At 39.7% G+C, this 27,523-nt stretch overlaps 1 protein-coding gene across 1 annotated transcript; it reads left to right on the top strand.

The window, feature by feature from the left end:
• The first annotated feature begins 374 nt into the window (after positions 1-374).
• On the top strand, positions 375-27,287 carry frrs1l (ferric-chelate reductase 1-like). The gene is made up of 5 exons (XM_072575573.1): positions 375-811; positions 7,161-7,245; positions 11,688-11,826; positions 19,848-20,094; positions 20,972-27,287. The coding sequence occupies exons 1-5, from the start codon at positions 559-561 to the stop codon at positions 21,142-21,144; spliced, it is 897 nt and encodes a 298-aa protein (XP_072431674.1). The 5' UTR covers positions 375-558; the 3' UTR covers positions 21,145-27,287.
• Positions 27,288-27,523: the final 236 nt, after the last annotated feature.

Genomic DNA, 27,523 nt, shown 5'->3' with positions numbered 1-27,523 from the left:
AGTTCTGGTGTCCCGGTTGGGGTTGGACCTGGGACAAGAGTGCTCCACGTTCAGAGGAACATAGGTTAGGGGAGGTGACAATAGCAGTGAGATGGTGGCCACTAATGTCACACCGACAGTTGCCATGAAAATGTCTAAAGATGTATTCGGGTGAAAATTGAAGAATTTGAAAAGGTGGGGATGGGGGGCTGTTTTTGCAGTTCAAGGAAAAGATTCCTATCCAAAGAAGTGATATCTGCGGTGATGCGAACGTGTTTCAGATTGCAATGGTGCAAAGGATGACAGAATTAAACCCGATGCGTTCCGAAACCTTGCGTTCCAGTTGTAATAATCTGTGCATTGCAACCGAGAATGCCCAGGGTTAACGGAAACACTATAATAGTCGGTGGGAGGTGGATCATGCGCACTGATCGGTAGCGAGGTTAATGGTACTGCTCAGGATGCTTCGGTGTGTACCAGATGGATCTGTGGATGAGCAAAGAGACCATGGGGACAAATTAAAAATAAACTAGTCAGCGGCAGTGCCCGTCCACAGGCGTACCCCCAGCTGCCGCTGCCATGGCGGGGATCCTGCTCCTGCTGCTGGTCGCCTCTCTCCTCGTCAGCCCGGCTTGTGCAAACCCAGCAGCTGAGGAGAGTTTCGCGGGGAGTCCAGGAGCCCGGGAGCCGGAGCCGGAGAGCGGGAGGATGGGCTTGGAGGACCTGGAGAAAAGCGGGCTGCAGCTGGAGGAATCCAGCACAGAGCAGCACCAGGAATCCTACAGCACCTTCGCCGCGGAATTCTTCGAGACCCGGTACTGGGGGGATGAAGGTTGGTGGAATGGTTTCACTGCCGCGGCAGGGGCGGGGCAACAGCTTGGATGGGGGAAGGAAGGAACTGACTTTAATAACATTCTGAAGGACTGGGAAATTATTCTTGCACGCCCGGCTGTTTCTCTTCCAGGCTTTGGTCATTGGGGTTTTACAGAAAGATTTGATGTACAGCAAGTCTGTTTGAGGTAGGGAACCTTTAAACCTTGGAAACTCAGGAACATCTCATACTCATGCGTCATTTTCCTCCATGTGACAATTTAAATGGTCCCAGGGTCCGGATCCGACGCCGTGATGTTGCACCGTGCCAGGGCGAGGAGGCCGCTGAATTGAAGGCGATACGCCCACTGCCCGAATTAACGCCCACATTTCATGAACAGGTTCAAACGTGACGCAAAAGCCGTGACCACAATTCGATCCCAGGTCGGCCACCCCCTGCCCTTAGCAGGACGCCTGGAGTTCTTTCCTTCCTCCAGTCCTAGTCTACTGCCATCCTCCTCCATCTGACTGCACCACTTCTCACATTGAACAACCTCTCCTTTGACTGTTCATTTATTTCCTCAGAATGACCTTTGTAATGTTATGATTTTCTGTACTAAGTGTAGCGAAATTTTGAAATATGGATTCATATTGTGTTAGTAGTACTAGAGGGGTAAGATCTATGAGGTGAGAAGTCCTTTTGTCATCCTCTTTCAGCTGTTGTATTTTTACCTGCCAGCTGTTCGCCTTACTAATTGAAGGAACTGTCACCATTAATGTTATGTATTCTGATGTCTAAGTAGCAGTCTAAGTACCTTCTATAGTCTCCATATTTTATTTACTGCCCATATCCATGGTTTCAGACTCCATGGAATGGTAGCACATTTCTAACGCTTTATTCAGTTTTTGTTAAAGGAACTTGGAACAATGAATCAAAGATTTGTGCAGATGGAATGCTAAGATTGGTTCTATTAGATAATGATTCAAACTATGGTAGAATATAACAAAGTTATCCTGCTTCACTGCTCAGGCAAAATGCCTGGGAAAACTTGTGCTAACATAAATATGTGTTCGCTCACTATCACCCACCATGTCTATTGGTCATAATAGCTAATCATAGAGTCACAGCGATGTACAGCACGGAAACAGACCCTTCGGTCCAACTTGTCCATGTTGACCAGATATCCAAAACCAACCTGGTCCCATTTGCCAGCACTTAGCCCATATTGCTCTAAACCCTTCCTATTCATATACCCATCTAAATGTCTTTTTAATTTCATAATTGTACCAGCCTCCACCACTTCCTCTGGCAGCTCATTCCATACACGCAGTACCCTCTTTGTGAAAAGATTGCCCCTTAGGTCCCTTTTAAATCTTTCCCCCTCACCTTAAACCCATGCCTTCTAGTTTTGGACTCCCCCACCCAGAGAAAGACTTTGTCTATTTACCCTATCCATGCTCCTCATGGTTTCCTAAACCTCTATAAAGTCACCCCTCAGCCTCTGATGCTCCAGGGTAAAACATCACCAGCCTATTCAGCCTCTCCCTGTTGCTCAAACCATCAACTTAGATTCAGCTTTCAGTAATATAAATATCTATGGCAAAAACAAAGAAAATTACAGCACAGGAACAGGCCATTTAGTCCTCCAAGCCTGCGTGATTCCAATCCACTATCTAAATCTTCAAAGGATCTGTATTCCTCTGCTCCCTGCCCATTCATGTATTTGGCTAGATACATCTCAAATGATGCTACCATGCCCACCTCTACCACCTTTGCTGGCAACGCATTCCAGGTACCCACCAGACTTTGCGTAAAGAACTTTCCACACATATCCCCTAAACCTTTCCCCTCTCACCTTGAACTTGTGACCCCTAGTAATTGAGCCCCCCACTCTGGGAAAAAGCTTCTTGCTATCCACTCTGTCTATATCTCTCATGATTTTGTAGACCCCAATCAGGTTCCCCCTCAATCTCTGTCTTGTAATGATCCTAATCTACTCAACTTCTCTTCATAGCTAGCATCCTCCATACCAGGCAACATTCCGGAGAACCTCCTCTGCACCCTCTCCAAAACATCCACATCCTTTTGGTAATGTGGCAACCAGAACTGTAAACAGTATTCTGAACGTGGCCAAACCTAAGTCCAATACAACTGTAACATGATCTGCCAACTCTTGTATTCAATACCCGTCTGATGAAGGAAAGCATGCCGAATGCCTTCTTGACCACTTTATCGACCTGCGTTGCCCCCTTCAGGGAACAATGAACACACAGATCTCTCTATACATCAGTTTTCCTCAGGGCTTTTCTATTTACCACATTGTTCGCTCTCCAAAATGCATCACCTTTTATTTGCCCGGATTGAACTCCATCTGCCATTTCTCCGCCCAACTCTCTAATCTATCTATATTATACTACATTGTCTGACTGTCCCCTTCACTATCTGCTACTCCAATCTTAGTGTCATCCGCAAACTTGCTAATCAGACCACCTATACCTTCCTCTAGATCATTTAAGTATATCACAAACAACAATAGTCCCAGCATGGATTCTTGTGGAACACCACTGGTCACAGTTCTCCATGTTAGATTAGATTAGATTCCCTACAGTATGGAAACACGCCCTTTGGTCCAACTAGTCCACACAGATGCTCCAAAGAGTAACCTTCCCAGACTCATTCTCCTAGCCTATGTTTACCCTGACTAACACACCTATCACTATGGGCAAATCACCTGATCTGCACATCTTTGGATTGTGGGAGGAAACCCATGCAGACACGGGGAGAATGTGCAACCGCCACATAGACAGTCACCCGAGGCTGGAATCGAACCTGGGTCCCTGGCGCTGTGAGGCAGCAGTGCTAACCACTGAGCTACTGTGCCACCCCAAATTTTGAGAAACTCCCTTCCACCACTACTTTGTCTCCTGTTTCCCAGCCAGTTCTCTTTCAATCTAGCTAGTATACCCTGGACCCAATGCGATTTCACTTTCTCCAGCAGCCTGCTGTGGGGAACCATATCAAATGCCTTACTGAAGTCCATGTATATGACATCTACAGCCCTTCCCTCATCAATCAACTTTGTCACTTACTCAAAGAATTTGATTAAGAATGAATGTTAATTCCTTACCGATTTTTCAATGTTCTTTATGGTAGAAAATGTTGTTACATTCTTCTAGTTTGCATTTATCTTGAAGGAAAATCAAGGTGATTTAAATAATGATTGTATGAAGTCCAAATCAACTTAGCTGAAAAGATAGTAAATGATGATTGGATTAGTCATGAAAACTTCTAAAATTTGAGATGCCCTAACCACACATATATTCTCTTATTACACAAAAGATTGCAGTAAAATATAGAGCTCCATGTATAAATGGAGAAAATCAACCAGCAAGCAATGAACATGATGAATCCAGGACTAACAATACTGAAGAAAGTTGTGAGGGTACAGAAATCTTTGTAGGCAGGCACAAAGGGAAGCCAGAAATGGGCTGAGGCAATGTGTAAAACAGACTAAAACATAATATCTCAGACAATAGGAGATTTTATTAATACACTAGAAGTAAAATAATTAGGATTATTTGGTAGGATTGCTCAAGGATAAAGAAATTAATCTGTTTATGAAAAATAAATATGTAGAGGTGATGTTAAATAAATATTGTCAGTTGGAATGAGGTATCAATGGACCAGTCAATGATGTTGAACAGTTCTTGGGGATAATTGTACAAGTAGAATTGATTCCAAAATAATGGTTTGACTCAAGGTCATAAATCACCTGGACCACATGGCACGGATCTAGGTTTATGATGGAAGACCGTGAGGATGTAGCATAAATTCTGACTAATTTTCTTGAAACTTTCTTTTGAAATACAGACAAGGCCAAATGTTTGTAGTGTTGTCAATTTGGTGTGCCAGCTTAAGAGGAGAGAGAAGGACAAATTGGGTGGCTGCTGACGAAGTCATCCAGTGCTGAGAATGAGCATTCTTTTTGAATCCAATAATTCAAGATCAATTATAGAATCACCAGAGAGGCATGAAATAAATAAAAATTCTCAATGGATTTCTTAATGAAAACATGTGTTTGTGAAGCTAATACAGGATTAGAAGTGCCTGATTAGGTTGATCAAGGGAATATAGTTGACAAAAGGAGTGTAGATTTTCAAAAGGTTTTTTCCCTGGACTTTGGAGACAGTTTCACATTCCTTTTCAAGTCTGCTGACATGAATTTTGCAGTATTCTGTTGGCCTGTTTATAAATAAGCTCTCCTGATCTGCAAGCTTCCTGAACTAACTGCACTTCAGCTACGGTGATTGGCTCCCCTGAATTAAACTTGATTCTCTTTCTCAGAGAACTAAACTGAACTCCTAGTTGTTCTGGGCTGAGACCTTGAACTTTCTGTTCTGAAATCCAACAATGGCTTCTTGGTCTGTTATAAACTCAGCAATATAAAAATTCCATTCATTAACACTACAGGGGTTCACCCATGTACTTGATTGCTATCACACACTTTCAAGGTATTGATTCAAGTAGCTTACTGTTTCAAATGACTTTCCAACCTGTTTTTCAAAAGTTATCTTCAAAAAATGAACCATGTTTATCTGCCTTTACTTTGAAATCTGAATTCTAAAATATGATATAAATCTTGAACACCTTACATCATACTATTGAGAAATAAGGAAATGGCTGGGACATCTTCAAAATAAAAGAAATAGAAAACATCCAAAGAATGATAGATAGTCAAGGGACAAATTAGAGGGAGATACTTAAAATTATCACCAACACTGGAGAAAAAGTACTAGGATATCCAGTGGGACTAAAGACTGATAAATCCCCTGGACCCGATGGCCTAAATTCTAAGGTTCTTATAATGAAGATGGTTGTAGCCACTGGAGATCAGTCATCTGTCCCAAGATATTGCTACAGAAGTTGCTTGTGTCATGTCCTACATCCAACATCTTCAGCTATTTTATCAATAACTTTCCCTGCATCTTAAAGTCACAAGTAGGGATGTTCGCTGATGATTGCTCCATGTTCACTTTTTGTGACTCTTCAGATACTGAAGTAATCGAAGTCCATTTGCAGCAAGACCTGGACAACACCCAGATTTGGTCTGATGATTGAGAAGTCACATTCATGCCATGAAAGTGTCAGAAAATGATCATTTCTCCCACAAGTAAGAATCCAACCATCTCTGTTTTAAGTTCAATGACATTACCATTGCTGAATCCTTAACTACCACTATCCTTGCAGGTATCATTGACAAGAAACTGAACTGGACTAGCCCTGTAAATATGTGTTTACAAGAGCAGGTCCAAGACTGGAATTCTGCATCGCGCAACTCATCTTCCCAAAGCCTGTCCATTATTTATAGGACAGAAGTCAGAAGTGTGATGAAATATTCTCTGCTTGTCTGGATGAGTGCACCTTCAACAAAAATTAAAGAAGCTTAAATAAAATAACAACTGTGAATGCTAGAAATCTGAAACAAACAAAAACAGAAATTGCTGGAGAAACTCAGCAAGTCTGACAGCACCTGTGGAGAGAGAAACAGAATTAACATTTTGAGTCCAGTGACTCTTCAGGATCAAGAAGCTTGACTCCACCTCAGGAAAAAAAAGCCCACTTGATTGGTACTCCATCCACTATCTGCAAAATTCACTCCCTTTGTCACCAACATATAGTGGTAACTGTGTGTATCATCCACAAGATGCACTGCAACAACTCACCAGGCTCTTTGACAACCTTCCAAACCTGCAACCTCTAACACCTTAAAACACAATGGCAACATATGCCTGGGAACAACATGACCTGCAAGTACTTCTCAAAGCTCCCACACCATCCTGATTGCTCTATGTGACCATTCTTTCACTATTGTTGGGTCAAAATCCTAGAACTCTCAAGCAGCAGAATGGTGTTGCTATACCTGGGACTGCAGCAATTCATGAAGGCAATTCTCCACTACTTTCTCAAGGGCCATTAGAGATGGTCAATAAATCTGACCTAGCCAGTGATGCATGTCTACCTCAAAAAAGTCGACCTGTTTAAGTCAGATGTGTAAAGGCATTTCCTCACTGATGTTTAATCATTAGTACTCCAACCCAGACAGCAGTGAAGATTGAGTCTTTGAATATATTCAAGGCTGAGTTAAACTTTTTTTTTCCCTACACGTTATATAAGTATCATAGGATCAGCAAGAAAATGTAGCTAAGGCCACGATCAAATCAAGATTTTATGATCTGGTCATGATCTTACTGAATTGACAGAACAGGCTTGAGAGGGGAAATGGGCTCCTCCTGATCCTAACTTTAATGTTATTATTTTAAGGTATATGTTTTCTTTGTTCGTGATTATGGTTTATATTTTTGTACTGCAGGTTATGCTTTCCCATCCCCTCCTCCAGTGGATCCTTTTGCAAGAATTCGGGTGGATGACTGTGGAAAAACTAAAGGCTGCTTTAGGTGGGTAGCAGCAATGTAATCATATTTTCTAATTACAATCTAGTGAAGCTATGATCATAATAACTGAGCTTATATATCATTTCCAAACTAATGTTTTGTTGGCAAACCCATACCATAACAATTACAAATTTCTGATTGGATTAATGGTGATTAGAATTCAATCATCAAGCATGTATGTAAAAAACACCTTTTCTATTAACAGTACATTATGTTAACTCTTCTTTCTCCCTATCTCTCTCTCTATCTCTCATCTTCAGTTTCTGTGCTGCTTCACTTTTTATTTTGATGGTTATGGGTGGCATGATGTTACTAAGAAAGAGGATGCATTTAAGGTAGAGTTGGACAGAAAATATGGCTATTGATATCTCCCACCATTTCGCTTCATCCAATTGGATGTGTGATATTCCAGTCTCTGATATTTACTACAAGCCCCAGAATTCATGTTGCATCTATTTTTCTCTGTTCCTACCTATCATTTCTGTTGCTCCATAAATTTCTTTTTTGACACCTTTTTAAATATCTGCTCAGTCCTTCTATAATTCCCTCTGCTTTTCCCTGTTGTCACTCACGTGATCTTTAAACCTTTTGTTTACTCCCCCATTAATTCTCAATCTACCAGGAACACTCACATCCTCAATAACTTAATTTCATGCTTGCTACCTATTTTACATTTGTCTACAAAATTCAACTTATTGTTTACCACAAAACTAACTAAATTTGATAAAAGATACCATCTGTCTGCTGTTTTCTCTCTCACAAGTGTAAGAAATTGGTAGTTACATTTTCTAGGTGGGAGTGTTGTTTGACTTCAAAACTCAACTGCTGTCTTTAAAAAATCAAATTAATATTAACTTGAAACTTCTCACTTATCATTTCCTCCAATCCAAGTGTTTGTGCTTCCCTTTCCCCACTGCTCTCAGCTCAATACACTTTCTAATATTTGTCGTCATATTTTAGGTGTATATGGTACTAAGAAGAGTTCTGAGAATAGTTCCAGAGATGAGGAACATCACTTATGAGGATAGATTGGAGAAGCTGGGTTATTCTCCTGACAGCAAAGATGATTGAGATGTTCCTTCGGTAATGGAAGAGAAGCACAGGATTCAGGTTTAAAGTATATTGGCAAAAGAATCAAGGCAACCCAAATAAAACATGTTTAAAACAATGTGTAGTTAGAATTTGAACTGCATTACTTGAAGGTGTAGTGGATACACATTCAGTTGTGGCTTTCAAAGGAATTTGAATGAAAACCCAAAATGTGTACAGTTGTATAGATTATAAAGATCAAGATGAGAACAGACTTGCTAAAAAATGTCTTACACCAAGTGGAGAGGGCAAAATGCATGGTTAATGATTAAATCACATGTCAAGTCATTATTTTAGAAATAAAGTACGTTGGCAGTGGAAGAAATTTGTTATGGAACATGGAGACAAAGGGGATCAAGACTGCTGCTCATGAGGAGAATAAACACTGACATGGACCAGTTGAGCTGAATGACCCATATTTGTGTTTTCTATATAATTTCAACCCAAACTGACATCAGTTAAAATCTTCAAGAGTTGAACTAGATAGTTAGGGATCAGATGTGTTAAAATCTTGCAAATGGTATAAAGCATGTAACCTTTGAGATGTTCAGGGCAAAGAAACAAATTCTTTACAATGTGGAGGACCTTAAATAAGGTAATTAATACTGTACATGGTACTCCAGATTCAGTTTTACCAGTGCCTTATGTAACTAAAGCATAATCTAATTACTTTTGTGCTCTGTGCCTGTTGTGATAAATGATAACATTCTATTATCTTTTCAGATTACTTGCTGTACATGCACACTAATATTTTGCAATTCATCTCAGTTCTGCAATCTCTCACCATTTAGATTTGTTTTTATTCCTCCTGCCAAAATGGACAACTTCACATTATCCTACATTATTATTCATTTGCCACATCTTTGCCCACTCACATAACCTATCTATATCCTTTGTAACTTAATTTCTTACCTATCACTGAGCCACGAGCAAATTTGACAACCTTTCTCTTCATCTAAGTCATTTCTGTACATTGTAAGCAGAGATTTGTGTGGTACCCAATTTGTTACATTTTTTTCAACTGGAAAAAGACCTATTTATGCCTCCTCTCTGCTTCCTGTTTCCCAGCCAGTTTTTTTATCTGTGCCAATATGCAATCTACTACATCACGAACTTTTATTTTCTGCAATAACCTTTGGCATGGCACATTTTCAAATTCCTCCTGGAAATCTAAGTATAGTCCATTCACTGGTTCCTCTTTATCCATAACACATGTTACCTCCTCAAAGTACTCCAATAGATTGGTCAAACATGGTTTCCTTTTCACAAAACCATGTTGACTATGTGTGATTGCCTTTACCTTATTTAGGTATCCTGCCATAACTTATTTAATAATATCTATTAACATTTTCCCTATGATAAATGTAGAGCTAACTGCCCTGTAGTTTCTTGCTTTCTGTGTCCCTCCTTTATTGAAAAAAGTAGTTACATTGACTGTCTTCCAATCTAATGGGACTGTTATTGATTCAAATAAGCTTTGGAAAATTACAACCAATGTGTTGACTATCTCACTGGCCAGTTCGTAGAAACTAGGAACAGAAATATCCATTTGGCTCTTTAAGTCTGCTCCACCATTCAATATTATCATGGCTGATCCTCTATCTCAATGCCAAATCCCCTTTTTCTCCCCATACCCCTTGATGTCTTTGAAATCTAAACATTTATCTAAACATGGTGGGCGGCACGGTGGCACAGTGGTTAGCACTGCTGCCTCACAGCGCCTGAGACCCGGGTTCAATTCCCGCCTCAGGCGACTGACTGTGTGGAGTTTGCACGTTCTCCCCGTGTCTGCGTGGGTTTCCTCCGGGTGCTCCGGTTTCCTCCCACAGTCACAAAGATGTGCAGGTCAGGTGAATTGGCCATGCTTAATTGCCCATAGTGTTAGGTAAGGGGTAAATGTAGATGTAGGGGTATGGGTGGGTTACGCTTCGGCGGGGCGGTGTGGACTTGTTGGGCCGAAGGGCCTGTTTCCACACTGTAAGTAATCTAATCTAAAAAAAATTTATCTACCTCTTTCTTGAATAGACAGACACCTGACCTCCACAGCCTTTTGCCACCATGTCCTCTCAATGTGACTAGATAATGCTTGAAGTTAAAATGGGCAAGTTAATATAAATGTCATGGCCCAAGGAAAGAATTGAGCCCAACAATATATATTTGTTCTTCAGTTCTGAAGAAGTCAGTGTTAACTGTGTTTTTTCCCTCCACAGGTGCTGCGAAACCTGCACATTTCTCCAGATTTCTCTTTGTTTCAGATTTCCAGAAACCACAATGTTTTGCTTTTATCCAGCAATATGTTTCTTTTCTAAATAGGAATGTTTAAGATTCACTCCTCTAAATGTGAACATTTAAATTTGAACTAACATAACCATCATTCAACCACACTAATTTTTAGGAACCATCACTTGTAGAAGCATTTCAGTGCTTAATGTGATTATGTTTACAGTGTATTCAGTAAATTGAAAAGATAAAACAGGTGTCAGTGAAGATAATTTTTTTCAAATGCTCAAAATTGTAATAAAATCTGTTACACCTAAAAATCTTCAGTGTGAAAGAACTGCCAGGCATGCACATTTTGGAAGCTACTTGGAAATCACAGTGAGGGTGAGAGAATGGACAGTTTTGTGGGCGGAGATCAGTTTGGGTGTATAGTCCAACAGATGATTTTAACAATTAATAAGATCCAAGTGTAATACAAATACACACATCTCTATTACTTTCAAAGTTCTGTGATCTTTTAAGTAACCTAATTAGTTTAGGAATACATTTGCTTGCAGTTAAAATAGTGGAGAAAACTCCAGGTCCAGGTTTGTGGTTGCATCATATTTGCTAGTAATCTGTTATCTAACCGATGAGGTATTTTGGTGGGTCTGGGTAATGTTTACAAAATTGTTACCTTTTGAGGTGTAACAATATTTAATTTTATACTTCTTGATTTGTCTAATTAGCTTATGGGATATTGGAGATTATCATATTTTTCCTGTGGGTTTCTGTAGTTGCTTTTGAGAATGCTACTTATAATCTTTGCCATCCAAGTGAAAGCAACTTCTATTCTGAAACTGTGACAATTAATACATGATTAATCAACCTTACACAATAAGGTGCTAATAATAAGGTGCACAACCTATATGCAAACCAGGATGCTAACAATAATCTTGCAGTTATGCTGTTTTGCAGTAATTTGAGGCATCCTTAGAAGATATAGCAACTGCTCCAATTTGCAATAACTTAATTCTAAAGCTGTTTTTTTCAGTGAAAGTTGCAGATTACAAAGTGTGTTCACTAGGACAGAGCTATGTATCGTAGCAGTGACATGCATAATTTTTAAACAGGCTGTCTGTACTTACCTATTGTAGGTATGGGAAACCTGGCTGTGATGCAGACACGTGTGATTATTTCCTCAGTTACCGCAGGATAGGTGCTGATGTGGAATTTGAGCTAAGCGCTGACACTGATGGTTGGGTTGCAGTTGGATTTTCATCAGACAAACTAATGGTAAGCCACATACCCCACACAGAAATTCAGTTCTTTCTTTACTGCACTGAATTAATTAAAATGTGCATGCTGAAACTAATCAAGTGATGTGATTCTGCTGTGTCTCGTTTAGCAATAATGAAGTTTATGTTTCAAACATTGCCAAAAAGTAGATACATTTCAATAAATAATGCCAAAACCTAGAGTTGATGAATATGGGTTAACATTACTTAATATATATGTAATTATATCTCTCCAAACAGTAAAACCCACTGAGCGCACATCCCTCAAATTCTGCTAAATCAAAATAAGATCTAATTTTAGATCATATATATTGATGTCCTCAGTTCAACTTGTGTGATCTGATGACAGTGCACCTTATCCTTCCACACCTCTTCACAACTTTCCCTGTTATCTGAATTCATAAATAGCATTAACTTTTGTTGAAGAAACATTTGACAGATTCAACAGTCTTCTGATTTGTACAATAGCCATTTGGGCATAATGTGTGAAAGCAGACTGAGTGCAGGTGGGAGATTTGACTGTGGGAGCTTGGTGTTTGTATATCTTATCCTGCCATCACCTGGCACATAGCGATGGTCCCTGGTGCCAGACTGGCAGGAACAGATTAAGCACCATCATGTACCTGAGCTTCCAGATCCCAAGTGGAGGACAGTGCAGCTTACAGTCTTTTGTATTTCAAGCGTTTTGAGATCTTTTATCTGGCATTAGATCAGCCATTCCTGCTGATCACTGAATACACAGATCCAAGGCTCAGTGCAGTGATAAATTCTGAAGACAAACTAATAATTCAACAATTTTTTTTCAAGACAACAACTTATGCCAAGTATTCAACCTGATTATTCAAAGCAATAGATAGGAAAGAATGCCCAAGCAGAAGCTGTAATGATGTAGCCAGTAACCATGTAGAGAGGTTCACTGCCATCCCAATAATCTATTCTGGAACTTGTGTTTTCCTTTATCTTTAATTATGCTGATCCTTCGGTTTCCCAAGGAAGGAGCTAGGATAAGAGACAGAGAAACTCACAATGGCATCATGGTGTGAGGAAGACCAGCTTGGCTTATCATCACTTCTGAGTTTCTTGTGTTAAAGAATAACCTTTTGTTCTGTTACTTCAGTTGAATTTAGTCATACAGGAAATAATTCACTCATTATGTGGTGTCTTAGTCAATCAGGTGAGTGAGATTTACATTGACTTGGAGGTGCCAGTGTTGGACTGGGGTGGACAAAGTTAACCATCACGCAACACTAGGCTATAGTCTACTAGGTTAATTTGGAAGCACTAGCTTTCAGAGCGCTGCTCCATTTGGTGGTTGTCAACCTGATAACCACCAGACAACCACCTGATGAAGGAGCAGCACTCCAAAAGCTAGTACTTCAAGATAAATCTGTTGGACTACAACCTAGTGTTGTGAGATTTACATTGTATGATCAGAAAATTCTAATGTGATCAGGGTGAATACTGCATTGGGGTTTGCTGTTTATTTGGTGAGGAAGAAGGAAATAAGATAAATGTGATTAAAAATAGAATCATAAGAATACTTCAGCAATCAGCTGAGTTCTGAAGATAAAAATCACACAACACCAGGTTATAGTCCAACAGGTTTAATTGGAAGTACCAGCTTTCGGAACATTGCTCCTTCATCAGGTGGCGGTGCTCCAAAAGCTAGTGCTTCCAATTAAACCTGTTGGACTAAAACCTGGTGCTGTGTGATTTTTAACTTTGTCCACCCCAGTCCAACACCAGCATCTCCAAATCATGAGTTCTGAAGAGTCTTTTGAGCTGTTTCCCTCCTGGGGTTTCAATAACATGCTGCTGTGCTTCAATAGCAAGTAAAGCCACTTCTCCAAAATCTCTTTACACCTAGGTATTTTTAGATCAGCAAGTTTGAAACCTAGAGGATTGATTGATTGAGAGCAGAGTTTTTCAACCTCGTCATGTGGGACGGGGTCACGTGTCAATTTTTCTTTTACTCTAGGGGCTCATGAGCAAATTTCCAGAAAGTTGATATTTAGTACGACAGTAACCATGAATTTCAATTTGAAAACATTTAAAGCAATAAATCAATAAATTAAGTAGATAAATAATGAATAAAGATGACCATTGAAAAGTGCCAAGAGGCAGAGCTAACTATTACAAGCCTTTTTTGCCTTTTTGCTTCAGAAGCAGTGCTGAAGATAGACTAGATCCCTGACTTCTGAGCACCCAGAAGTGGGAGAGGAGGGTTTAGAGGCAAGGGCTGAGCTAAATGGGTTTAACTCACACTTGTTGCATTCTCCTCTGGTGGTGCGTATTCCCAGCTAACCTTGGCAAAATTCATACAAACGTGGGAATGGGAAGAAGGCTACCTTTGTCTTCAGTGTCTGCCTCACTCTGTCTCTCCATCCTCCATTTGCATGCATGCACAGACATACTTCCCTGTCCCACTTGGAAGGGCATGCACTCCCTCCACACACACTCTTCCCCCTCCCTTGAGCACTCACATAATCCCCCATCCTCTCTCTCCTCTCTCTCATTCAATCCTTTACTCATTCTCAGTTATGCTCCCCCACCAACCCGATCCAAGGTCCCAGACATCATGATGTTTATTCTTCTTGAGGCATAATCCTCATTTAGAACACCCATCAGATGTTCTTCCTGCAGCTCTGATGGGGGTGGGGGGGAGGTCATTATCCTTCCCAGCTTTGCCATGCATAGGCTGATGATGTGGCTGACTGTGTTTCTTGAACTGGTTAGAGAAGGTAAAATTCCTTAGTGCTGTGTTTGGAGCTGACACCTCAGTGTCTGCAACAGGTTGTTTAAAGAGTTATTATATATTTTGTACATAAAGACAATATAATAATAATGATGAAAAATATTCAAGATTACGCTTTACCAGATGTGGCCTATTTCCATCTATAATATTGCAGCCACTTCGACGAAGACATTAATGATTCTAAAATCGATATTGCTTGTTTATATTCACTGCTAATTAATAGTGTATGCATCCCTACTTTTCTCCCCCTCAATTGTATTATCAATAGTCAAGTACTGTTCTGATTTATTTCAGGGAGCATTTGTTACTGGAACTTAGAACAGGACAGCACAGTACAGCCCTTTGGCCCTTGATGTTGTGCCAACCTTTTATCTGACTCTAAGATCAAACTACATTCTCTTCATTTTACTATCATCCAAGTGCCTATCCAAGAGTTGCTTAAATGTCCCTAATGTAGCTAAATCCACTACCACCCCGGCAGTGCATTCCACACACCCACCACTCTGTGTAAAGATCCTACCTCTGATATCTCCCCTAAAACTTCCTCCAATCACCTTAAGATTATGCCCCCTCAAGATGGCCATTTCTGCCCTGAGAAAATGTATCCGACTATTCATTCTATGCCTCTCATCATCTTGTACATCTCGATCAAGTCGCCTCTCACCGTTCTTTGCTCCAATCAGAAAAACCTTTGCAATCTCAACCTTTCTTAAGGCTTATCCTCCAGTCCAGTGAGCATCCTGGTAAATCTTCTCTGCACCCTCTCAAAAGCTTCCACGTCCTTTCTATAATGAGGTGACCAGAATTGAATACAATATTACAAGTATGATCTAACTAGGGTTCTGTAGAGCTAGAGTAGATTACTTACAGATTAGATTAGATTACTTACAGTGTGGAAACAGGCCCTTCGGCCCAACAAGTCCACACCGACCCGCTGAAGCGCAACCCACCCATACCCCTACATTTACCCCTTACCTAACACTACGGGCAATTTAGCATGGCCAATTTACCTGACCTGCACATCTTTGGACTGTGGAAGGAAACCGGAGCACCCGGAGGAAACCCACGCAGACACGGGGAGAACGTGCAAACTCCACAAAGTCAGTCGCCTGAGGTGGGAATTGAACCCGGGTCTCTGGTGCTGTGAGGCGGCAGTGCTAACCACTGTGCCACCATGCCGCCCACAGCATAACCTTATGGCTCTAAAACTCACACTCACTGCAAATGAAAGCCAACACACCATACGCCTTCTTTATAACCCTATCAATGTGGGTATCAGTTTTGAGGGATCTATGGACATGGTCCCCAAGATCCCTCTGTTCCTCCAAACTGTCAAGAATCCTGCCTTTAACCCTGTATCCTGCATTCAAATTCAACCTTACAAAATGAATTACTTCACACTTTTCCAGGTTGAACTCCATCTGCCATTTATTACCCCAGTTCTGCATCCTATCAATGTCCCATTGCAACCTACAACAGCCCTCCACACTAGTTACCATTCCACAAATCTTCAAATTATTGGCAAACTTAGTCACCCACCCTTCCACTTCCTTATCCAACTCATTTAGAAAAATCACAAAGAGCACAGGTCCCAGAACAGATCCTGTGGAACACCACTGGTCACTGAGCTCCAGGCTGAATATTTTCCATCAACTACCATCTTCTGTCTTCTATGGACCAGCCAATTATGTATTTAGACAGCCACATTTCCCTGTATCCCATGCCTCCTTCCTTTCTGAAGGGCCTTTCATGGAGAACCTTATGAAGTGCCTTACTAAAATCCATGTGCACCACATCAACTGCTCTATCTTCGTCAATGTGTTTTGTCACATCCTCAAAGATTTCAGTAGGAATTGTGAGGCATCATCTGTCCCTCACAAAGCCATGCTGACTATCTCTAAGCAAACAATGATTTTCCAACTAATCATCAATCTTGTCTCTCAGAATCCTCTCAATAATTTGTCCACCACAGACGTAAGACCAACTGGTCTGTAATTCCCAGGATTATCCCTATTCCCTTTCTTGAACAAGGGAATAAAATTTGCCACCCTCCAATCATCTGGCACTACTCCAGTGGAATGTAAGGACACAAAGATAGGGACTTATCTTTCCTTATGTTTTTCAAAATTTTCAGCACATGGTCCTTCTTAACATCAACCTGTTCGAGCATATTAGCCTGTTTCACACTGATCCCCAAACAGTCCCTCTCAGTAGTGAATACTAAAGCAAAGTATACATTAAGGACCTCCCTACCTTCTCCAACTCCAGACAGAAGATCCCTCCACTATCCCTGATAGGCCTAACCTCACTCTAGCCATCCTCATGTTCCTCACACAAGTATAGAATGCCTTAGAGCTTTCCTTAATCCTACCCATTAAAGCTTTTTCATGCCCCCTTCCAGCTCTAAGTCCATTCTTTAGCTCCTTCCTGCCTACCTTGTGTCCTCTTGTGCCCTGTCTGATCCATGCCTCCTCAAACTTAAGTAAGCTTCCTTCTTCCTCTTTACTAGATGTTCTACATCCTTTGTTCCCAAAGGTACCTTCACCTTACCATCCCTTCCTTGCCTCAATGGGACAAACCTATCCAGCACTATCAGCAAGTGCTCCCTAAACAACCACCACATTTCTGTTGTGCATTTTCCTGAGAGCATCTGTTCCTAATTTAGGACCACAGTTCCTGCCCAATGGGACTGTAATTCCCCCCCCGTCCCAATTAAATACTTTCCCATACCATCTGCTCTTATCCCTCTCCATGACTATAGTAAAGGTCAGGAGTTGTGATCACTATCACCGAAAAGCTCTCCTAAGAGATTTCACACCTGGCCTGGTTCATTGCTAAGCACCAAATCCAATATAGCCTTCCCTCTAGTTGGCCTATTCATATATTGAGTCAGGAATCTTTCCTGTACACACCTGACAAAAACTGCTCCATCCAAACTATTTAAACTAAAGAGGTTCCAATCAATATTAGGGAAGTTAAAGTCACCCATGACAACTACCCTGTTATTTCTGCACCTTTTCCAAGATCTGCCTTCCAATCTGCTCCACTTTGACACTTGCTACTGGGGGGGTCTGTAGAAAACTCCCAGTAAAGTGTCTACTCTTTTCCTGTTTCTGACCTCCACCCATACTTACTCTGCAGATAAACCCTCCTCAATTACCTCCCTTCTGCAGCTGTGATACTATCCCTGATTAGCAATGCCACTTCCCCACATCTTTTGCCCCCATCCCCCATTCCTTTTGAAACATCTACACCTTGGAACATCCAACAGCCATTCCTGCCCCTGTGATATCCAAGTCTCTGTAATGGCCACAACATCATAGTTCCAAGTACTGATCCTAAGTTTATCATCCTTACTCCTGATACTACTTGCGTTAAAATAGATACGCTTCAGCCCATCACACTGACTGCAACTTTACCCTATCAACTATCTATCCCTCTCCACAGACTCTCTGCTTGCTGTAACTGGCTGTTCACTAGGTCCTCCATCCTCAGATTAGTACCTTCAGTTCCCACTCCCTGCCAAACTAGTTTAAACCCTCGTGAAGAGCTCTAGCAAACCTGCTGTCCGGGATATTGGTTCCCCTCCAGTTCAGTTGCAACCTGTCCCTCTTGTACAGGTTCCACCTTCCCCAGAAGGTATCCCAATGATCCACATATCTGAAACCCTCCCTCCTACATCAACCCTGCAGCGATGTGTTCATTTGCACTCTCTCTATTCCTAGCCTCACTAGCCCATGGCACTGATAGCCATCCCAAGATTACTACTCTGCTTGTCTTGCCTTTTAGTTTCCAACCTAAATCCCTACATCCACTTTTCCTAGCGATTGTCATTGGTACTGATATGTACCACGACTTCTGGCAGCTATCTCTCCCGCTTGAGAACCTTGAAGACTCGATCTGAGACATCCCTGACCCTGGCACCTGGGAGGCAACATACCATCCAGGAGTCTGGTTTGCGACCACAGAATCTCCCCTGTGTTCCTCTCACCATTAAATCTCCTATTGCTCTCCTATTCTTTCTCCCCTTCCCTTCTGAGTCAAAGAGCCAGCTCAGTGCCAGAGACCTGCCCACTGTGACTTTCCCATGGTAGGTTGTACCCCCTAACAGCATCCAAAATGGTATACTTATTATTGAGGGAACGGCCACAGGGGATCCTTGCACTGTCTGCTTGTTCCATTTCCCTCTCTTGATGGTCACCCAGCTATCTTTATCCTGTAACTTAGGTGTGACTGCCTTGCTATAACTGTACTGTATCACCCCGTCAGCCTCCCGAATGACCCAAAGTTCATCCAGCTCCAGCTCCCTAACATGCTCTGAGGAGCTGGAGTTGGGTGCACTTCTCACTGGTCAAGTCAGCAGGGACAGTAGTGGTAACCTTACCTCTTACATCCTGCATGAAGAGCATGCAATTGCCCTAGCCTCCATTCCCTCTGCTCTAAATTGCCAAGGGAGATTGAATACATTTCTTAGAATTACCATACTAACCCTCCACGCAGGGTTTTTTTAAACTTAGAGAAAGAGGACAGGTGGGAGTCACTACACATATAGTGTCTCAGGTTCAGCCGCAGCCCGAATATATCACTTCAAGTACCCAGCAGACCCGTGTCCGCGTCCATTCCTGTTGGCCTTCATTCTGCCTATTCGTGAGGTAAGTATTTAACAGGAAAATTTACCTTTCCGGCAACCGTGTGGGCGGAACGGTGGCACAGTGGTTAGCACTGCTGCTTCACAGCGCCTGAGACCCGGGTTCAATTCCCGCCTCGGGTGACTGACTGTGTGGAGTTTGCACGTTCTCCCCGTGTCTGCGTGGGTTTCCTCCGGGTGCTCCGGTTTCCTCCCACAGTCCAAAGATGTGCAGGCCAGGTGAATTGGCCATGCTAAATTGCCCATAGTGTTAGGTAAGGGGTAAATGTAGATGTAAGGGTATGGGTGGGTTACGCTTCGGTGGGGCGGTGTGGACTTGTTGGGCCGAAGGGCCTGTTTCCACACTGGAAGTAATCTAATCTAATCTAATCTAATCTCTAGTCCCTGTTCTCATCACTTCCGCTGATGCAATGGAGGCAACTGATTCATGAGATAAGTATTTAACAGGAAAACTTGTTAAATACTACATTAAATTGTTTTTTATCTTATGATATTTTGCTTTACTCTTGTGAACATTATCAAACTCTCTGAATTTCTCACCTCCGGAGTGTAGTAAATATGCATGAATTCCAATGCTCGCCTCAGAATTAAAGGATGCACTTAATTTTGCTTGCAGGGAGGTGATGATGTCATGGCCTGCGTGCATGATGACAATGGCAGAGTTCGAATCCAGCACTTTTACAATGTTGGACAGTGGGCCAAAGAGATAAAAAGAAATCCAGCTAGGGACGAAGAAGGCATTTTTGAGAACAACCGAGTGACCTGCCGATTTAAACGACCAGTCTATGTCCCTAGAGATGAAACCATTATTGATCTTCATTTGAGCTGGTACTACTTATTTGCATGGGGTCCTGCCATACAAGGTAAGTCTGTTCTTTTTTAAAATGTTGTAGAACTGTTGTGATAGGTCGTAATTGCATGAGAGTTATCAACAATATATTTTTTAAACTAGACTCAGCTAACTGATTAATAGTGTGACAGATATTTAGATATTTAATGAGATTTATAAATTGCATCTTTTAAAAATCAACTCATCTATGAAAGTAACCAATGTGAACATTTATAATTTTGCTTTTATTGTCAATTTAAAACATACCTTAATACAAGGGAATTTTTACGGTAGGTTTTATTGTTAACATTTTGTATGTTATGAGCAATGACCATTATATTTTTGCTGTAGTGTTCTTACCACATCAAGCTGCAGTTGTGCAGCTTCTATTCCCTTTGCATCTTTCAATAATGCTTCTGTTCATTCCCATGTTAAATGCTGACAAAAGTAATTTTAGCACTCAGTCAGATTATCAAAACAGTCACTAATTCAGCTACTGCAAGTACAGTACTGTTTAAGAACATAAAATAAGCAACAGCAGGAAGTTTAAGTCATACTGTACCTCAGACTTACTCTGCCACCAATAAGATCAACGCTGAGTTTTCTCAATTCCATTTTCCTGCCCTATCCCTTGGAAAGAAAGAAATGTCGATAGAAACACCAGTGAATCTTAGCATAGTGGTAATACAAAGTGGTATATTGATGAGCCAAACTTCTATTTGAAAGAAGAGGATGGGTTATATAATTTCAACTGTAATTTGTTGCTAGGTTTGATGAAAAATCACAACAGAAATTTTTCAAAGGAAGTAATTTACTGATATATGAAAATATTTTAAATAAAGGCATGCAATTTTACCTAACTAATCTTTTTGCTGTTTTTGCTACATTTTTTGCTTGTGTTGACTTGAAAGGTTCAATCACCCGGCATGACATTGACTCTCCACCAGTATCTGAAGATGTTGTCAGCATCTACAAGTATGAAGATTTATTTATGCCTTCTGCAGCTTACCAAACCTTCTCCTCTCCTTTCTGCCTGCTTTTAATTGTTGCTCTGACATTCTACATACTAATGGGGACTCCATAACTAAGTCAGTGCACAAAAACATTGGCTTAAAAACATGTTTAACTGTGGAGAATTTCAGGAGGAGTGAAATGAATACACAAGTGGTGTTTGAAATAAATTTTCTCATGGTGCACCAACTGATTATGAAAAATTTGACAATATTTGCTGGGAAATGATTAGCAAATTGTCGAATAATAAATACCCTTGGGTAGCAAGAATCTGAGCCCTGTAAAGCATGTCTTTAGTACAATTGTAGATTGACAGAACTGTACAATTTGTTTCCCTGGTCTAGGAACAGTATGCACTACTTTTTCAGTCATTAAGTCAGCATATGCTGCAAGTGACAAGAAGCCAATTCTAGAAGAACTAATAACATTATTTTGAATGTAGGTTCCTAGCTAACATGCAGCTTAGGTTGGTTGTTGTGCCTGTATTTTGTAAGATCTTTATACTGTTTGATGAAATTCATTGTACCAGATGTTGTCATTTTCCACTCTTAAGTTTAGTCAAATCAAAAATTAAAAGAATGTTTGAAGAAATACAAGCTTTTTTAATTCTGTGTAAATAACTAGAAGCTGTTTATATCTTATTTATTTGCAGAGGATTCAAATTGTAGTGAAATATTAATTTCTGTCAAAGCTTTTACTTTGTATAAAGAGTCAAATGGCTAACAAATTAATGATGTAATATAATTCAAAAGCCAAACAACAAAGTTGAAATATAGAAGGAACATTAATGGGCAAATAGTCCTCAAAAGTTGAATTTCTCAATTAACTATTCACTAAAGGTTTCAGATTACCAAAAAAATGTGTGACTGCATCTCATTATTACCATCCAACAGTATTGTGAAATCTAGAAACAGCATTCTACAAAAGGGATGGAGACAAAAACTGGTGTTAATATTGTTTATATTGAATGAACTTCAATATTGACTCTGTTCAGTAAATATGACATACAGTGGGTGTATTATGAAAAGCTGTAGTGAAAGACATCAAGGAATCTTGAGAGGTGATGGTGGGGGGATTGAATCTTTAATAGAGGGGGAGAGGTGAAGGTTCAATCATTGATGTGATGTTGATTTCAGAGAAGTGGGAAAGAGGGTTTTCATACAGTGAACAGGAAGATGGTCTCAATGTAAGAGAAAGAGAACTGGCAAATAAGTAAGCATATGGAAGAATAATAATCAGGATTTATTCAAGCTATCCCTATATTTCTACTTTGCTACATTTGTTTAAAGATTGTGTCTATAATGAATTTTGAAATGTATAAACAAAATTAATCTCTGTTGCCCTGAGTTCTGGATGCCCAAAAATATGCTAACAGCTAACCAGATGCTGTTAACTTCCCCTGCTAGTCAAACTTTTATTTCAAGCTATAATTCTACAGTTTATACTTGGTCAGAGGACTGTATATCTGCAAGTTCTTTTCATAATTGAACATGCTGTTATTGATTTTATCCAATTTCAGTGATGTTTATAATTCCTTTATTAAATTTGTGGTTTATTGTCTGATCAAGCTAAGTTAAAATGTGAAGATAGTCAGTCAGTCCTTTCTTGCAAAGAAACTTGCAGTCTTTATCATCACATCTTATCTATTTGTTCCCCACTAATTTTTGTTCACACTATATGCCATTTAAACAGTTAATAAATAAATCAACTAATTTTTCCATTTGCAGTATTCCCACAGTGACGAAACATTACTAGGTTCTGACTAAATATGACTGTCTCATAATTTGATTCCTTAGCCTCACTGAGAAGCAAATCTAGTGAAGTTGATGTTTGACAAAGTTCCCTGATTGACTCATTAGCTTACTCCAAAAAGCCCTTCAGGATCATTCATCCATGTCTGTGGAAGCAGAAGTTACAACAACTCTGAATTTTAAGCAACTGCTGGTATCTCGGCATCCATTGGAAATATATCAATGGTGTCAGCTGTTGCTTCTGTGATGTTCATTATTCCAATGCACATAGCTATATACTATTCATCAGAGGTAGCAACAGTTCAGTCATATCGGTGGTGCATCCCAATTATTTGCCTACATTTGAAACACTTTTATTTAAAGACAATCCAATTTGTCTCAACTTTGAGGGTGGAACAATTTAGACTGGGTCCTTGCAGGCATCAATTATGTAGTGCAAGGGCTCTCTGTACAAAACAGTAAAAACATAATAATGCATATGCCTCAGCAAAGGTTCTGAAGGCTTGTGTTCTTTGAAGCACTACTGAGACTTAATCTGCTTAGCTGTTTGGAGTGGGGGGGGATTATATTCCACATCTAATCCTTGCAAAATTATTCTTGTGCTGCATATTGTATAGTATTGGAATCTACACAGCTTCACCATGATGTCATTAAGTATTTAGGAACTCAGATTGAAAACAGGGTGCAAAGTTGGTAATATGAGAATGTACCCTGCTGCCAGAGAGGTGCTGATTATTCTCCTAATGTTAACACTAGCAGAGAACTATATCAGGATAGACATATGTCAGAAGAAGCATTTGAAATTATCTAAATGATGGATGAATATTAATTTGAGAGAGAATTGTTTACAATAAATTGCCAGACTGAGAACATGAAAATTATATTTATAGTTTGTGTTCTGTTCTCAAATTGGATGTACTTCTTCAATCTGTGATTCTCTGATTCTATGTATTTTTCTGTGATCCACCTGAGGTTTCCTTCTCCCATGTTCAATTATTGGCTACACCTTCATCAACAACAAGAATTTTGAATTATTGGCCAGAGTTCACATCAAGACTGTTCATAATTTCAAATGGCTTGTGAACATGTTTCAGAATGGGAACATCTAGGGCTAGAATCTACTTTGCATTTCTGTTAAGAAATTGCCTCTAGAATTCATAATATCACAAATGAAAGCAGAGTTGAGGTATGGTTATCAACCTTCTCATTTCTTAGCAACCTGAAACACTAGGCAGCATTCCTACCCCTAATATCTACAAAGGTTTGTATTCAGATCTCTACTACTCCACCTTGTCTCCAGCACTGAGTAGTATCTCTTATACATTTTTTTCCCCCGACCACAAAGAACTGACAAACACTTCTATCTCAGACATATGGCTACTTAAATTATAATGCAACCCCACCTGATTAAAACTCATCTGATTTTGAATCCTACTATTTCTCTCTGTCTAAAGTTGCAGAGACAAATGGAAGAGAGAGGTGAAAAATAACAAGAGGGTGATCGTTAATCTGCCATGTAAAAGATGGTTCTCATCTTCACTGTAGTTCCTTTGTTAACTATCTTAAATCTGTGCCTTTTGGTTAACTACTGTCGGTACTGGTGAAGTCTGACTGTGACAGAAACACAAGTGAAAGAGCCAAATGAAGGAGTAGACATGGTATATTACAGCAAGTCTGAGGTGCACAAAATTGACTGGTAGCTGGACTTGATGATTATTTGCCAAATCTAAAAGTGATTCCGTCAAATCATGGTCTACTCATTAGTTGTGAACCATTGATCTGATGTTTCTGCATTGTCCTAGAAACCAGAAACATGAATGCTTTTTTTATTTTAGCTGAAGGAGGCCTTCCTGATAACCTTCATTTTGAGGCATCCAGTAGGTTTCCTCTTCAAATAAAGACATACAGCATAGAAGCATACCCTTTAGTCCAATTCATTCATGCTGACAATAGTCCCAAACTAAACTAGTCCCACATTCCTGTGCTTGGCCCATATCCCTCCGAACATTTCTTATTCATGTATTTACCTAAATGCCTTTTAAATGTTATAACTGTACCTGCATCCACCACTTCCTCTGGAAGTTCATTCCACACATTCACAGCTCTCTGTGCAAATAAATTGCTCCTCATGTCTTTTTAAAGTTTTTTCTTCTCACCTTTTAAAGTATTCCCCCTAGTTTTGAACTCCCCCACCCTAGAGAACATACACCTGCCATTCACCTTATCTACACCCCTCATGATTTTATAGATCTCTATCAGGTCACACCTCAACCTCCTACACTCCAGTGAAAAAAAATCCCAGCCTTCTTATAACTCAAGCTTTCATACCCAGCAAAATCTTGGTAAATCTCTTCTGAGCTGTCATCACCTTAATAATATCCTTCCTATAGTAGGCCAACTAGAACTGAACACAATACTCCAGAAGAGGCCTCACCAATATTCTGTACAATCTCAACATGAAGTCCCAACTCCTGTACTCAAAGGTCTGAGTAATGAAGGCAAGCATGCTAAATACCTTCTTATAACAGCCTGTTTTATTTGTGAAGCAAACTTCAAACTTCTCTGTCAAAGCTCACCTCTGTTGTTAGGGCTGTCAGCCTGACATTGTTGCTGGCCCTTTGTATTGAGCCTCCCACTTCTCTAATCTGCCTTTTTAAATTTTACATCCCAGGAAATGTGGCTTATTAAATGGATGTCCTCTTGACCAATATCCCAACACAGCCATTTCCAGATTCCCAACACTTCAGTAAAGCCAATGTCGAGATCACAATCTAACCAGCAAAATTCAAATAATCAAATCTTACAATATAGAATTAAATCATTCATCCAATTGGGTTTGTGCCAACTCTTCGAATAATCTTTCCCAATAGCTGCATAAAGTTCACCATTTCAAGCATTACCCAATTCACTTTTGAAAATTATTATTGAAACTTCTTCTAACATCCTATTGAACAGCGCATTCCAAATACTCTTAATCTGCCATGTAAAAGATGGTTCTCATCTTCACTGCAGTTCTTTTGTTAACTACTGTTGGTACTGGTTAAGTCTGACTGTGATATACTAATGAGATAGTGCCCATTGTCACAGGAAGTGATGCAATGGTAAATGATCTCGCTTTCTTGCAGTATTTTGAAGCCATAAGAAGATTTTCCTTAAATAAAGGTAATGTTATCCTTTATCAGTACAATACGATTAAAATACACCCTTGTGCAATGGAAACAGTTATTCTCATTTACTAACATATTATCAAAAGCATTTATAATTAGAAACACTTACAAACTCACTTTTTAACTTTGTGCCCTGAGGCAACTCTCAGCTCCTCTAGTTTCCCCAGTTTTCATCAATTTATTTTGTATCCTCTCCAAGAGCTTGACATCTCTTCTCAAATGTAGTGCCCATAAATAGGACAGTACAAGCTGAGGCCTACCAAGAAGGAAAACCAGTAAAACCTGTATATGAGATATAAGTCCAACTCATCATGTCTCCTTCAAAATGGAGCTCCAGTACTACTAAGATCTTCATTTGCATAGATTACTGTTTATTTTACTAATTCATTCCTTCTGGGTAATCAGTGGTGTATAAATAACAAAAAGGAAAATAGAAATTGCTGGTAAAACTCAAAACTGTGGAAAGGTCACTGGACCCAAAACACTAATTCTGATTTTTCTCCACAGATGCTGCTTGACCTGCTGAGCTTTTCCAGCAAGTTCTGTTTTTGTTTTTGTTTTTGACTTCCACCATCGGCAATTCTTGCAGTTTTAATTTAGTGATGTATGAATGTTTCGCTTCTGTGCCTCTATTTATAAAAACAATGATATGTCCTGCATGTAATTTTTAAATCTGTCCTAACATTTGCAATGGTTTGTGAAATCCCACATCTCTTAGTTCTTGCACTTCAGTTAAATATTGTAAATGAAACTATTTCTCATTCTTCTTTCCAAATTACATTGCAATGTGATTAAACAAAGTTAACTATATTTAAACCTTATAGGTGCAGTAAGGATTGACTAAAGTGTGCTTGTTTTCACAATTAACATTAAAGAAGAAATTGTGATCAGTAGTAGCTTCATAAATGCAATCCTTTTCAAAATTGGTCTGTCTGCCTGTAGTGAACTATATATGAGCAGTTTGTATATTTTTCCAGTGAATGTAATAACTGAAGCTTTAGGGTTATAGCAATGTGAATGTCAATTTAGTATATTTTAAAACAAAATAAATGTATAGCTCTGAAAATCTGTAGAGGAGACCAAACAATTCTTTTCTTATATTTCTATTTAAAATTAAGCTGCTCTTGCATGGTACTGATAACTGATTCTGGTGAAGTTATTTATCTCATCTCAAGTGTAGTCTTCATTATTGCATAGCTGTTTCTGCAAATATGGTATCACTGTTGATGTACACAACTGGAGAATTTTAATGTTATCAATAATGCTTGGTACTAGCTAATAAAATAAAATTAATTTCAGCTGAGTGTTTGATTTGCTCACGAAAATCCATGCAATGAAAACAATCATTTAAATATTCAAATTCAAGGTGTGCATAATATATCTTATAAAGAGGCACAGTATTATGCTTTTTAAAAAGGTTTTATATGTCTGAAGTATGATCCTGAAATGAAGGGCTTATCATATGAAAAGTGGTTAAGGACTCTGGTTCTGTACTCAACGAGCTTAGAGGGATGACGCAAATCTCATTGAAACT

The sequence above is a fragment of the Chiloscyllium punctatum genome, chromosome 8 (assembly GCF_047496795.1).
Source record: "Chiloscyllium punctatum isolate Juve2018m chromosome 8, sChiPun1.3, whole genome shotgun sequence".
NCBI lineage: Eukaryota > Metazoa > Chordata > Chondrichthyes > Orectolobiformes > Hemiscylliidae > Chiloscyllium > Chiloscyllium punctatum.
The sequence above is the reverse complement of the archived record's forward strand: the minus strand, read 5'-3'. Positions and strand labels throughout refer to the sequence as shown.